The sequence below is a fragment of the Nasonia vitripennis genome (assembly GCF_009193385.2).
Source record: "Nasonia vitripennis strain AsymCx chromosome 1 unlocalized genomic scaffold, Nvit_psr_1.1 chr1_random0002, whole genome shotgun sequence".
NCBI classification, from domain to species: Eukaryota; Metazoa; Arthropoda; class Insecta; order Hymenoptera; family Pteromalidae; genus Nasonia; species Nasonia vitripennis.
The window spans coordinates 6,191,356-6,207,134 of record NW_022279588.1 but is presented as its reverse complement, the minus strand read 5'-3'; the positions used below and the strand labels follow the sequence as shown (position 1 = coordinate 6,207,134).

General features: G+C 37.7%; 1 protein-coding gene across 7 annotated transcripts in view; it reads left to right on the top strand.

The window, feature by feature from the left end:
- Positions 1-15,779, top strand: part of LOC103318176 (sodium/hydrogen exchanger 5-like) — a 723,013-nt gene that overhangs the window by 310,135 nt on the left and 397,099 nt on the right. For all 7 annotated transcript variants that reach the window (XR_004345103.1, XR_004226475.1, XM_031921614.1 and 4 more), the window contains exon 5: positions 12,479-12,694. Coding sequence is in view for 5 of the 7 variants with exons in the window: in XM_031921614.1 (XP_031777474.1) it covers positions 12,479-12,694 (216 nt within the window). In the remaining 2 variants the exon portion in view is untranslated. The remainder of the gene's footprint in view (positions 1-12,478; positions 12,695-15,779) is intronic.

Below are 15,779 nucleotides of genomic sequence, written 5' to 3'. Positions count from 1 at the left end.
TTTGAGCACATACTCAATGGTTAGAAGTGAGAGGCAAGGGGACTCACATTAAACAATCACCCCAGTAAGAGGCAAGGGGACTCACGTTAAACAAGCACCCCAGTGAGAGACAAGGGGATCTCACTGTAATAAAGCACCCCAAAGGAAACATAATCCTATTACGTCCACGTCGTTGTTTCTCGGTAACGCTAAAAATAGGAAGTAAAAAGCTTTGAGAAAGTCATAGGCTGGCGTACTTGGCTGATTTTCTATCTTATAAAAAATGTAAAATACCAATTGAGAAAGATTTATCTTAAAAAAATTAATGGATTTCATGTAATTTTTTGATATTTTAGGCTAATTTTACCTCAAAATTAGACAGATGTTCAAAGTCTTTGATGTTTTTTGACCTTCAAATATTTATTTTTAACTTTTGAAGTGCACAGTAAATTGGCCTTGACACGACCTTACCATGACCTTGATTAACATTTCCAACTGGCATTCTCTTATTTTTACTAAATCGGAGATCAAAAGCAGGGGTTCTCGCTTGAAGAATCACTTTGACCTTGACATAACCTTGAGAACCAATTTCAAGGTCAAGGTTATTGCAACCAGAAAGTGAAACTCTCCACCCTTGACTACGTTTTTTAAAACCATTTTGATGTTTCCAACCGTTATTCCGAGCTAACACACATTGTTTAACAATTTTCGTAAATTTGACCTTCATATGACCTTCCGTGACCTTGTTCAGAATATCATTTTGAACGTAAAATTTTCTGCACTTTTCAAATCCGGAGTCAAAAGTAGATCTTCCTATTTAAAAAAATGATCTTGACCATGAAATGACCTTCAAAAACAAGTTCAAGTTCAAAGTTGTTGGTACCAAAAATTGACCTCTACAACTTTTGTCTAAAACATTTTTCTGTATCCAACCATAAATCTGAGATATTTCCCATAATAGATTAAAATGGTCCACACTGTATATAATTTACTCAAAGTGATCTCAACAATACATAATAGTTACATTATTTTTTGTTAAAAATCATACAAATCAGTAATTTGTTTTTTAGTTTGTAAGAATTTAGTTATAATTACGTTATTTTTGTATGTATTTTTATATTTTTTATATATCCCAGTCCTGCGATCAGGTAACTGTGTTTACCTTAGCGGTGTTTTCGGGTATTAGTTGTACGACTAATTCTCTGTAAATTTTACTAGTCTAATAAATAAATAAATTAATAAATACCTGTATCCTCTTGCTTCATTGACCATTCTGAATCTCGCTGTCATAGCCAGTTTTGCTTCCTTTCTAAAGAAGCCTTGTAATAGTGATTTTCGGAGTTAACTGGAGTAAGAGGGCAATAATCAATTTAAAATTTTAGATTTAGTTAGCATTATATAGCACCTAAATCCTTTTCTATTGGTTGTTTATGATCCTAGTTAGTTTCGAAGATATTAGGCTTCAAAATTTTTTTCTCACCCTGTATACTATGCATAATTGAAAACTGCATTGCTTATATCTCGTTGCTTACTTATATGTCTTTGATCATCGAATACTCTGCAGCGAGAATAGTGTCAACTTTTCACAACTTATGAAGTAGTAACGCCTCCTCGATTTTCGACATAAAAAGAATACATGCGTCTACCACGAATGAGATTATGTCTAGATGTTTCACGTTCTTAAGAGGACTGATTGTGAGGTTTTTTTGAATGCTGATTTAGTATCATTCCACGTCACACTGAGAGTATCATTAACCTCTTTAAGTGCACTGCCAATTTTCTGCATATAGTTGTTGCGTAATCGATGAATACTGTGAAGTCGTCTACATAAGGTTTGACAAGTCTTCCACTTCGCCAATAGCTTTAGAGGTTAAGTCAATCGATCTTTGCAAGACGCTAGAGTTTAAGTCTCCATCACAAGCATATTTTATAATACGCCACAACTCTTTCACTATGTCTATAAATTGGTTTGTTAAATCCATTTTATCTACTTATTTATGAAGACAATGATTTTTAGCAGTTTGTTGGACAGCAATTCGCCGAGGGCGGTTTTATCGGCTAGAGGCCGAACCCAGACAAACTTGAATAGAATATCGATTACCACCAAAATATAGCCAATATTGTCATAGCACGACTTTAACGATGTGAGTTGAATGAAATCAGCCTCCCAAACTTAATCCACGTACGCTATCCACGTTGTAAAATAACTGCAGAAATTTTCGTCAAATAGCTTTGTGAAGACTGTAGCTGTCGTGCTTTGTGATGCACTTTTTTATCTTATTTGCAGAAATTTTATTTTTATTTTCACGAATAATATTTGTAGCCCTGGAAAAGCTGGTTGGATGTCGGGGTCTAAAATATTGTTTTTCCAAACAACAATTCAGCGTACTTTTGACCATTTTTTAGGCGATTTCTTATGTGTCGAGCTATACACGGTATGGCCTCGTTTTCTTGTCGTTATTTTACTAGATCCGAGTAATGCAGTCTCGCCATCGTCAAATTTAAAACGTTTGTTATTATTTAGCAAGCCGTTTTTGTCGTCGTCGTCGTCATCGTTATCGAGGGTTGATGCAAACGTAGACTTTGACTTGCCGAGATGAGCGATAGTTTGATTATTGTAACTGTCTAATTAACTCCAGTTTTACGTAGATACAGCACCACCGATACTCTAGAGTTCAATATTTCCAATAAACTCTTTAAGTACATTCAGAGCCTAGAGCAATCTTGCAAATTGTTTTCTTTCAGCAGTTTTGTATTATTTCCTAGCTTGTGCAGCTTCGTTTACTAAATCTATAATGTTTGAATGGTAAATTTATTCACTGTCAATGTATACTATTCCACTAGCGTTTCAAAATATGCGATCAGTGTGTGATTTTAAATGATTTAATAATAGTTGGTTACTTTTTTTGAAAATTTTTGGAACACTTTGCACGATTAAATCGTCTGAAAGTGGTTTTGAGTGTAGAGGATGTTTTTACTAGGACTGGTCTGTGGTTTACGCTTTTCTTCTAAAAAGAATAAGTACCATCGCAAAGCGCTCAAATAATGCTTTAAGCAATCTTGGTCGTTTGTATACGACGTTGTAGAAACAAGAATTTTATTTCATTCTCTAGGCGGCTAAAATTGTCACCGATATTTGGCTAGTTCCGAAACTGACAGTACTTGCAGTGTCAGAGCAACTTGTCACGGCATTACTGCTGCTGGTGCTGCTGTTGATCGTAGCGGGGCATGTCTCTTGTTGCATTCTATCTAGCTGATCTTTGGATATTAGACCATTTTTTTAATGGTCGACATTTTCTTTTCTTCATGTGATTAGTGTAAAATTGACAATGCATCCACTTGTAAAGGTTGTAGCAGAAACCATAGAAAACTTCCGCCTTTTTGAACAATGACATGTTTTTTACTTTTCCATAAATTTGTATGTCTTTGTCGCGAGTTTTTTTAAAATTTTGGTATGTTTTTTAAGTCCTTCTTTTGATGATTTTCAACAACACTGTTTCGTAAGGTACGTTTAACGTGCACTCGCAAAAATATTTGATTAACTTTTTGTCAGCTGATTTTAAAAGTGTTATACGCGCTGATTTTTTCAAGAATGTCTAAGAATGTCCAACAGAGTAATGTATTTTTTTTCAAACGGGAGTTTTTTTCATGCTACCAGAGCCAGATGCGTGATTTGGCATGACTGACGTGCGTCTAAAGAATTCCACGCCAGCTCTCTTCTTTTTAACCGATAAAATCCACAAGTTCATTATATAGACTGCTCCCACTCGCTGGTAATGTACTTCGGCAAGTAAATAAAACGATATGCGTCGTCTGGAAATATGCAGGTTCTAAACCGAAATTCATCTACAGTGCTCTGTTTACAGTCAATCATCAAGTAGCCAAATGGTTTTGCTGTCGCATCCTGATACGCCTCTTTGACAAATTTTAGATCTTTGGGGTAAACTTGTCGGGCTAGATGTTGAATCTGTGCGCGATCGCGTGGATTCTTGAACAAGACAATATCCAATGCATTGAGACTAATGTCTCGCGCATACACGCCTTTGTGAAACAGATTTTGTATGATGAAAAATACAGATATATTCTTGTGGTACGAGCCTTTAGTAAAGAGATCGACAATAAGGTGATTCGAGGCTTCGCGCATCATATCGTCGATTATCAAAAGTTTTTTCAGTTGTAGATTATTAGAATAATCTTCGGGTTTAGGCAAACCCTTTCGAAACTCTATAGTCTTAGCGTTTTCAAGCAATTTTTCACTTTTGTAACCATTCTGTCACTCTGCGTAATAAAATAACATTTGGTCAAATGACACATCAGCTATTCCATCGATAAAATGTAGAAAAAGTTTAATGAACAAAAATTTTCCACGCGAAGTTGGGCCGCAATATGTCCAGCAAGTATCCTTCATGATGATGATGACGATGCGATGTTGTCTGTTTAAGCACAAAATACAAAGTAAATTTGTTTTTTAAAAAAGCAAGCATAATATTATTTAATGGTGCGGTGGCGGCGGGTGGTGCGGTGGTGAGCTTATTTACCGACAGCTTACAAGAGACTTCTATACGTAGGAGATGTCTAGCTTAAACTGACGGACGCTAGTCTCCAATGCAGCGCTGCTAGTTACGGGGCCTGTGTACTCTCCTTGCGTAGTAAGCACCACCACCCCTGTGCAGCATCTTGTGAAAAGACCCCATCCCCTAGGCGCCACTTAACACGAAACCTCCAGTTCCTCTCTAGCTGCAGTGGACTAGCGCAATGTGTAGCTAGCTATCTGCAGAGTGAGAAGTTGTAAACTGAAAATACCAGTTATGAAGTGTAAATAGAGACTTTTTCAAAATGAGCGTTGACATTGTGCATCACGATATCGATGCGCTTCTGCTACAGACCAAGGAATTACGCATTACACGATTCAACACTCCCTCGTCGTTTTATGTATAACTACTTGAGGAGTATGCCGTATACGACCAGCTTAAGAAAGACATGTTAAATCATTACAAAGCACCTTCTGAAAAAATTATATTTAAAAGAGTTACAGGTGATGCTAATTTAATTTTTTTTCGCACCCAGAGGCAATCATCTCTTTACTTGAACGTGGAGTTCGTACGCGATGCATCGTCAAAGAAAATCGTCATACGTGTCACGGTTTGTATCGACGAGTGTGTCAAAGACCAGACGGCAGCTATTGGACAAAAATGGCTTGTAGCTTTTTTAAATTACAGACGCTAGGTTGCAAAATTTGCGAATATTTCCCCAATAGGGATCTTTTAAAGAATTCGGCATACGTTTATCTAGAAGCATCGGTCCCAAAGAGAATATAATACATCTTAATACTAGTCTTATTACTTTCAACGTCGCAGTGTATACGCAAGTGAGTCTAAGACATCCAGTATTAACGTTTGACAAACCCGGCAAAGTTATTAAAGAACCGCTGACTAATTTTTCTTAAAAAAACCGCAATTTTATGTGATAATCGAAATTAATCGATGAAAGGATAAGAAGGAATCTGACAGGTGTTTAAAAAAAATACATAAATTTTATTTATATCGTTTTATTTGCAACGAGACACGAGTTTCGTTAATAAACATACGAAAAGGCGGCCACAACAGGCACCACGCGAAGTAAGCGCGCGCGCAACGATCAGAAGGCGAGTCCGCATGAGCACCGGCCGCGCCGGCCCGACAAGCGATTTAGCCGTAATGCGCCAGGCGGCGGGCGTAGCGCACACTGAGCACAGCAAACACACCCGCCCGTAATACATGCACAACAGCGCACACATACACGTCGCGGGGCTTTAGGCCAGCCAATAGAGATTTTTTGTTTGACAAAAATACGTGCAGCAATCCGCCTGTGCAATCATTCAAAACACAGTCCGTAGATGTTTGCTGATGTGTTTCCAACTCGCAACTCACATTAATAAGGTATGTTATTAACAATTGAGTGAAAAATGTGATTTTTTAGTTTTTTGCTAATAAAACAAAAACTACTTGATTGATATGCATTTTTTAAATAGAAAGTTGTAGAGAATCTAATCTTATCTCTCTCTCAAATTTTTAAGTCCCAGAATATTCGAAAGGTATAATTTTGAAAACTTAAATTTGGAAATTCCTAAAACTATCGTTTGTGCAATATTTTAACTACAGATATGACTTTACGCAATATTTCAATTTAACATTTTTCCATTTCAAAATCTCAGTTTATAAATTTTGCATTTCTAATCTTACCTTTTCTAATTTTTATTTTTCGAAATTTTTACCCTCACCCAAAATTCGACGCTCTGATTGGCTATCCCAGGTATAGAACACTCTTTAAACATTTGATTATTTTCAGTCTAGACGGTGTTATTAAAAGTGTCGATGTGTTCGGTTGGCTCTTAATCAGCCAAATCAGGCGAGAGTGTATGAGTTTGATTACTTGAATTTCTACTCAACTAGCCAGTTCTTTGAAGTATAAGTGTTGACGTGTCCAGACAACATTTAAAAAGTTTAAAATTCGTGGATCTCCGGGAATCGGGTGTAACAATATAGAAAAAAGCAAGAAGACGAAATAAAAAGAAGCAAAAAGATTGTGCAACGTGTCCGAGCATATCTTACGGACACAAGTAACGCTGATGATTTGAACAATCCTCAGACTGTTACCCAAACTATATTCTATCACAACTGAAAAATAAAATTTCTAATTTAGATGAGACAGTTGAATTTCATATTGAGCCAAAATTTATAAAAATTCAACAAGCTTACGGTAAATATTAAAAAAAATAAATAAACTACAACTTGTTATTAAAAATAAGTGAATATGGATTGACAAAAGTACTCTACAAATACACACTCTTTTTCTAAATAAAAGAAGTTATAAAAGGTTTGGTAATGATACATCTAGTGATCAGAAAAGTAAAGATGACTCATCTTCTTCCTCTAGCTGAAAGATGTGTACTGAAAAGTATTCCTCAAATACACATTCTTTTCCGGGACAACAAGGCTATAAAAGATTCTAAAAATTATGTATCGACGACATCAAAACTTTAGCATATGGAAGAATTGCATAAAATATTTAAATCGTCCAACGTGTGCGTGTGTTTGTGCCGTTAAGTGTTACAATAGCTCAAGCTATGCTAAAACGAAAGGACACACCTGGAGAGCTGCTAGAAGAAGACAGAAAGAAAAAAATAATCATGCTCGAGGCAAAACACAATCGTGTAGTTACATCGCCAAACTTTGCTGTATTAACAACAATTTACCCTTTAAATAACTGAAATTCAAAAAAAAATCAGCGTTTGCCTTATGCACAACGACAGCACCGACACTTTTCATTCAACTTCTCAACCATCAGTATTCCTACAGACTTATTTTAAGCCTCACCACATGAATCACTCGTCTGAATAATCTTTAATAAATTATAGCATATTTTGACGACAGCAACAACCACGAAAAAATCTTACTTGTTGACGATACAGAGATACGCTTCACTACATCCTTTGGCGTGAAATCAATTCTTTTCGACCAAATTCTCAAAAAGCCTACTAACACGGGGAAACATTTTTTCACCCCTGTAACTGTACTACAAAGACGGACTTTTCGCGGACTGAAAAAAGCAGCCATCTGTATTGACGAACGCGAAAATTACGCATTGAAAATAATACAAAAGTTGTACGATAAAATGTTCAAAAGCAGTTTGACGCCTCTAAAGACGCTAACTTTTTAAAATACTACTTCGATATTTCCTACTTAAAATTAACAACGGTGTATGCCAATAATCTAAAAAAATTGCTTGTAAAAATTTACGAAAATCAAGCTGTAACTTTTCCAAATAACAAATAGGTATAAAAAAAGTCGCCTGCTACAATAAATATTTTTTTACTCTTAAATCACGATTTTATTTATTAAAAAACACACAAATCTATATTATATCCTACATCGATTTTCATACAAGCGAAACACTCCTCCGCCGACTCAAAACATCTTCAATTTTCCGTCAATAACACCATTTGTGAAAGCTACAAACATCTGGGCCTACGCTACGCAACTGTCATAAATAAACACATTTTCGCTCTCAGGGCCGCAAAACCCCCAATCCCCTCAGTATAACTCTCAAAATTTTCTATGCTCATAATACCAAAGCGGGAAACACGAAAATTCGAAGCCCTCTCTCTCTCTCTCCCTGTTACCATACTCTACCTCCACCAAACTTCTGCTCTCCTAAAACACGCAACTATCCCATATGCTTCACTGCACCCTCTTCGCAGCGGGTGGTACGCAATCCAAACCCTCCTAGGCCCAGATCCGGATACTACCTGCTCCAGATACTCTCCTAATACTCAACTCCGACAATAGGCCCCCAAATTACCTATAACTTTCAAACTTTACAAATAATTTTTATAAACATTCAATTGTTTGTAACATCTAAACATTTTTCTTACTTTTTTCACTTACCCTATTCACACACAAAATTATTTAATCCATCCAAGAAATTCGCAATAAACAAAGTGTTCAACAACAATAAACAAATTTACAATATGAAAAAATGTATAAACAAACACGCTTGAACAACACCGTGCCGCCTCCGCTGAATGATACCGTGTCCTGAAGCTGACCACCACTTACTACCCCATCGGCCACCCTAGACCATCTTAACTATAACGGACCCCGAGACTGGCCGCCCCCTCCTTCCCGAATCGATGCTATGCCCCGAGCCAAAAGCCCCTCCACTAGATTTAGGCCGCACCTTCCCCACGGATAGGTAGCGTGCCTCGACGCACATGCCCCACCCCTGTATGATCAATAACGTGCCCCTTCCATTCACGCCTGTTTACTCAATACATCCATTGCTATGTTCTTTAATTGTGGTTAATTGCAGTGAATCGTACTCCAATACGTCGTAGATGTTGGTTACGTTGTAGCTTAATCGCTGAAATTTACGCTTAACAGATCTGTGAGGAGTATAGGTGTCTTGATTGCTAAGCCACTCGCATAAACGTTCCTTTTCCCACTTTTACCTACGCTGAATAGTTTACCTTTTTTATTTACGCGCACGCAGTTGCGCGCAGTCGCGTTATCTGCCTCATGCAAGACGTCGTAGTATTGCTTTTTGTAGGACATGCTCAAAAGTTTGCACTTGTTCTTTGCTTGATTTCTCGTCACAGCAGATGGTGATTCACTCTTGCTAGTGCCAAGAATCTCTATTATCGCGCTAATGCTGTCTTTATTAGGCAGTCACCGTTTTGCTGTAGTATTCAAAGATGTCAAATGTTTACCAATTTTCAATATTTCTGGATTTCAAATAAGCTTTATCGGTGTGTTGACTGTCTTGATGAATTTAGCGAAAGGTAAACGGCCGATGGGCACTTCCGATGGCTCTACTGATTTTTTCCTGCGTGCAACAACGTCGCTAATCAGTTCTATAATGTTGGAATTTTGTTTGAGCTTGCTGTCTAGACGTACTCTACCTTTACTATCCCACTTGAGACGATCGCCAGCAACTGTTTTCCAGTGTTTTAGCAGAAGACGCGTTTTTAAAGCGTAACTCTTTGGCACACTGTCAAGCATAATTTTTTCCGTCATAACTGTCGATAAGACCTCTATTTCATTCATATCATGCTCGGGATCGTGTTCAGCGATACGTTCAGAATCTTTTAAAATCATATTGCCGCAATATTTGTAAATAGTTTGACATTTTTCACCCTTGTCTTTAAATTTATCTTTGGGAACGATAATCATTTTTCTCGCGCGATTTATTCCGTAGTCGTCGTCGTTGTCGTCGACTAGTCTACTGACTTGGTGATCAATAGCTTTAAAACAAGAGTTCCGATGATAGGTGCGAGTAGGAGCGGCAAAAAGCACCACCGTACCGCAGTAGAACATGTTTCTTATTCTGCCAGTCATGGGTTTTCTAATTATTGCAGTTTGCCACTTTATGAATTATTGGGAATGTGGAGGCAGATCCAGGAGAATTGAACAACACTATTCTTTAATCACTTTCAACTTTATTTATTATACAGTTTAGTAACTTCCGGTCTAATATCTTTTTCTTCGTATATATATATATATATATATATATATATATATATATATATATATATACATATATATATATATATATGCAAGCGCAGCACCACTAACTCAGACGGATAGACAATAAGTGAGCGCGGCGCACTCTCGCACACGTAGCTCGCGCAGCAGAGGAGTGGGGGCTCACGGATATGAGCTCGGCAGAGCACCGCCGCGTCGCGTATGGGGGCGCTACTTTCAACACCACTTTTCTCAACATATTTTTGTGCTTTTAAAAGGGCGTGACAAAGAACATTCAGCACAGAAATTCGTTTTCTGTGCTGAATGCTTGCCCACGGGTATGCAGCTTCCACCTTGATTCCTGTATTCTTCTACATTCATAGTCACCTCCTCTTCATCCTCTTCCATAGGCATAGAAAAATCCTGTTTTATCCAATTTCGCAACAAATATAGTTTTTGATTTTTCACGGAAAAACTAAGTCACTCGCAGTTTTTAGGCACTCGCCCCGTATAAAAAGTTTCGAAGAAACGTCTTATACCCAGGGCGAACGCCTATTGGATTTGACCAAAAATGTGTTTTTTTTTCAATTCTTTCTGAGCCATTTTTTACAAAAAGGTTTTTTCATAAAAGTATCCTGTTTTTTTTGTAGAAAATTAGATTCTAAACAAATTCACAATATTTAAAAATTCTAAATACCCAATTGAAAAAAGTCTTTCTACTAATGAAGCCTCATTCTCGAAAAATTGACTTTCCGTCCGTGCGCAGGACCTGATGTTCATAAGAAGTGACCTTATATTACACAACATACTTGCTCAAAACAACTTCTTTTAGTCAAATTCACTATGTATATTAAATATACTATATTCTACATGATCACCATGTATATGCATCTTTTTAGACATACTTTTGTAGACCAATAAAGGTAGAAACTGACATTTCTTCACATACCCATACTAAATTCTTGAAAAACTATACTTTTCACATTTGCTTGTATGAAATACTTGTACAATGACTATATATGTTAAAAAAATATGAATTGTTTTTACTCTAACTATATTAAACACTTGCACTGTAACTGTATATTATCATACTCATCACCATGTATATATACGCATACTTTTACTAATTTTCATACAAAGTGACCTTATATAACACGTCATACTTTCTTGAACGAACTTTTTGCATTCAAACTTACTATATATATATATATATATATATATACATATATATATATATATATATATATATATATATATATTCTACACTACGCCTAGCCTAATTTTTTTAAAAAACCTTATATTACATGTCATACTTGCTTGAATCAACTTTTTTTACTCAAACTCACTATATATACTGAATATACGGTATTCTGCACAACGCCTGAACTAAATTTTCGAAATATCCTTATATTACACATAATTGCTCATACTTTCTCGAACTAACTATTTTTACTTAAACTCTACACCATGCCTAGACTAAATTTTTAGAATGTTTTACCCTACTTCCTTTTACCTTTTTTCTGACTAAACCTATTCTCTTTCTTATGTCTTCGTGAATCTTGTAATCCTGTTACTTCCTTATCACTCCTTTTTTTCAAAAGCACACGCATCATCACTATAAATAAACTATAAATTTTGTTGGAGAAAGCTACGTGCCAAATAATTGGAAGCGGTTTTTTTTAATTACGATATTCAAGTCGTTTTTGGACTTCACCGTGCTCACGGAGCTCAGTACAATGCGAGTTCGGGGCAAGCGTAAAAAGAAGAGTGGAGCCTTGATTCAAGAAGAGAGATGCTTGGGTTTACTACAGCGTAAACTGGTGAGAATAAAAGAGGGAGTCGCGATGAACACGCGCTCTAAGAGCTTGAGGCCGGTATGGAGTAAAAAGGAGGAGGGATTTGACGCCAACTGCAGCGCGCAAGGCTAGTATAGTGTTAAGGAAAGGAGGCCAAGGTCTCGTACAAAGTGAATACGTGACCTATATAGTTAATTAAAAAAAAATTAGTGGTCATAAATAATACCACTTAAACCATTTTGAAATATGCAGGCTAGTGTTGCACTTACCAAGATTTATTTAATCATAATATTGAAAAATAGGTCACTCATTATGGCGATGACACACATTTTTATCACTGAAGCGGTCATAATTCATTTTAATCGACCTACTTAATTACAGTCTACAACAATTAACTACTGTTGACTTACATAAGAGGTCATAAATCAGGCTTATTAGCCTCATTAGCTATTTTTTACTTAAACAAATGCTTCTATTTACATAAACACGCGTTACCGAGACAGCTACTGTAAGGTTGGTCTAGGCCATGCCCCTTGTTTTGCTATCCGGGCTTATATATTACTGCGAGAATTATCGCGGCCCCATAAGAGGCGGCGTATTAATTTTGTAATAGTGTATTAAGCATTTATCTAAAAAGATAATTAGTTTTTTTTCATAATGGTAGTTAAATTATTAATTATATGAATTGTTATTTATACTTAGATTCAAAAGATTTGATAATAGATACATTCGCCCATATCTTTTGAGGAATTATTTTGGGGCAGAACCTAAAATACTGGAAACTTATTCAAAACTTACAATGAAAGATGCTATGGAGTATATAAGAAGAAACGCTTCTACACTTGGCAGCATTAATGGAATAGATAGTATGTCTACAATTTTCAGAAGTTCTAGTAATACTGAGCAATTAAATTCAAGGTAAATTGATAAAAATCTTTGAAAATAAAAAAATATATATATTTACCTATATTATATAGTTGTTTTGAGCCAAGGTGAGATTTATCCCACCCCCCTCAGCTACTCCTCAGCCACCCTCAAAATAACGTTAAAACGTTTCATAAAACGCGTTATTTTTTACTCATGAAGCCCCCCCCCCCCGCCCCCCCTCATTGCCCACCTCTCCCTCTGTTCCCCCCTCAACGCCCCTCAGTTACTTAATGCAAAACACATCGTAAAAAATATTATTTATTATGTTAAAAGTTCTATTTTTTCCACGCCATCCATAAGGTTAATAGAAGAGCGCGATTTTTTTCTATGATGACAAAAATTTTAATGTTTCAGAATAAGAAATTAATATAGAATCTCATAGTAATTTCAATAAACGATGATGTATTTTATTCGTTTATTTTTAATACTTTATTCTGTAACAAGTGGTCGCGAATTCATATAGCACGGGCTTGTTTAGTCGCGCGATGTTAGCTCGGCATGCAAGCGCAAAGTTGCCAAGTCGTGCGCGAAGGCGCGCGTGAGAAACTGCGCTTAAAGGTAGACTATTTTGACCTTGCGACCAGTAAACACACGTGCGCGGAGACTAAACTATAGTATCCCGGTAAACGTATCTTGTCGACGAGCATCATTCGAGCAATCAACTCATATGGTTCGCCCCTTTAATTTCAGCTTGACGTCCAGAAGCAGCAACCCAGGAGCCTTTCAAGGAGTGAAGCAGCTTGGCTAGAAGGGACGCCTCTTCGACCGTAATCTGGTGTTTGACCTTGGTCACCGAAGATTGTGCTCGACGCGTGCTTCGCATCTCCGTATATCTCACGAATTTTTTCACAAGACTATAAAGACGCCGAAGCCGTGATTCTTGCCATCGAATCCTTAACTCGTCTACTGAACATCGTTCTCTCGCGTGCCGTGTGCGACTATTGTAAACAATTAAAGTGATCTATATATGCAACTATTCTATTTACAAGTTGCGCTTTTTGCTGTTACGAACCTCGTCCTTCCTTTCTCCTGTTCGCGGACTTGACAGAGTTGGACTGGGATATATCCGCGGCATCGTCGTTGCCATTGGCAGCCAAGCAACTCTGTGCGCGGAAAAAGCGCGGAGAGCTTCACTCGACGTGCATTTTGTATACGCGAGTGACTTAGCTGCATTGCACGGAGTCGTCATTGCACTGACGGCTAACGTCCTAGAGAGTTAGACGTGGCGTAGTAGATTAACAGATAAAGAAACTGCTCGGTGACTCTGCGGCATCTTCGTAGCCGCCTTGCACAAGGCCAGTTGCCTCGTTACAAACTGGCGCCTCAAAGTTGCAGGTAATGAGCAAGAGCGTCGGAGTAGGTGGGCATTAAAATAAATTCGTGTAGTGAGAAGGAAGAATTAGCTCGTCTTGCGAAAGAACGAAATTTAGCGCAAATAACCGAAGCAGAGAGGATGGCGGCTCTGCCATTCGTATTTACAGGTGTAGTTGCAAAATAATGCGAGAACAACAAAGATGAGTGATAACGCTGTGAAGAGTTCTATGCGGCGGCGACAAGACGGTACGGCACGAACAGGCTATTCCAACAGCAGACGCAGAGAGAAAATACCAGGGCGCGCACAAGCTCGTGCGCGATCTTGTGATATGCCTGGGAGGCATGATGGAGGAAATAAAGCCACAACCAAGCCTGAAAAAACAACTAGACCTTTTACATAAACATCTGATGTCAGAACTGCAAACTCTTATCGCCTTGGCTCCAGTACTGCACTGACCGTGCTTCGTTCAGCAGTTTGTCATACAAACTGATGCAAGTAATACAGCGTTGTGTTGACGCAGTGCATAGACAGACAAGACCGAGTACTAGAATTCGCCAGCAGAGTACTCACCCCCACAGAGAGGAATTACACGGTCAGCGAACGAGAATGCTTGCTTTTCACAAATCGTTAGAGGATCTTTTAGAGGAAAAGAAGATCAAGAGGCTGCACAGTAGGAGTTAGAGTTAGAGTTAGACATTTATTTTAATCCAGGGACTTAAAGACCCATAGGGTATTCAGAAATATATTTTCGTACAAATAATTATATATTTTGTTACAAGTGCAATATATATACACAGAAAGTATATTGAAGAATAGCGTTGACAGAATGTGGTGTATAGATTATGAAGTTGAATGTGTATGTAGGTATAAGAATAACTTAGAGTAATTATAACTAGAAGCTCTGCGGCTTTGTAAAGACTAATGTAACAATAAATAATACAACTTGTTAGTACTACTTAGGGCTCTGTGGCCCTGTACAGAAAACAAAGTTAAAGCTAAGGGCTATATTATAAACAGTATACTAAGTTTGAAATCGAGGGATGGCCGAGATGTGAGCAGGTGACAAGACAGCATTGCAGAATAATAAATGTTTAAGAATTAATGACTTTACAGTTTTCAGAGATGTGTTATTGTGGGATGGTGAGGTAATGTTGTTGGGTAAACTGTTCCAGAAATAGGAGGCTGAGATTTGAAAAGAGTTGTAAAAAAGATTAGTGTTGAAACGACGAATATAAAACGTGGGAAGATGATGCCGAGTAGACCTGCGCACATCCCGGTCAGCCGTTAATATAAAGTTTTTAGCCAGATAGTTAGGTCGACCTGTCTGCAGAAGAGCGAAAGTGAGAATACCGAGAAAGTATTCTCGGCGAGCTTTTACTGGTAGCCAGCTAAGCTTCTGTTGATACGGCGTTACATAATCCATCCACGGGATGTTTCCGAAAACAAAGCGAGTGCAGGCATTCCGTGCGTGCTGCAATTTAAGATTTAGTTCCCCGGATAGATCATGAAACACCAGGCAGGCGTAGTCAAAGAAGGGTAAAATGAGTGATTGACAGAGGGACTTGCGAAGGCCGAATGAGAGTGCGCGTTGATGCGAGTGAAGCTGGCGAAGCGTGCGAAAAACCTGCTGACAGATGTGAGACACATCGCGTCCCCAGCTGAGGTCAGAGGCAATCCAGACCTCAAGGTTCTTCACCTCTGATACGTAGGGGATAGGTGTAAGGTTAACTGATACAGCCGGAAGAGTATGTAGGTTGATGA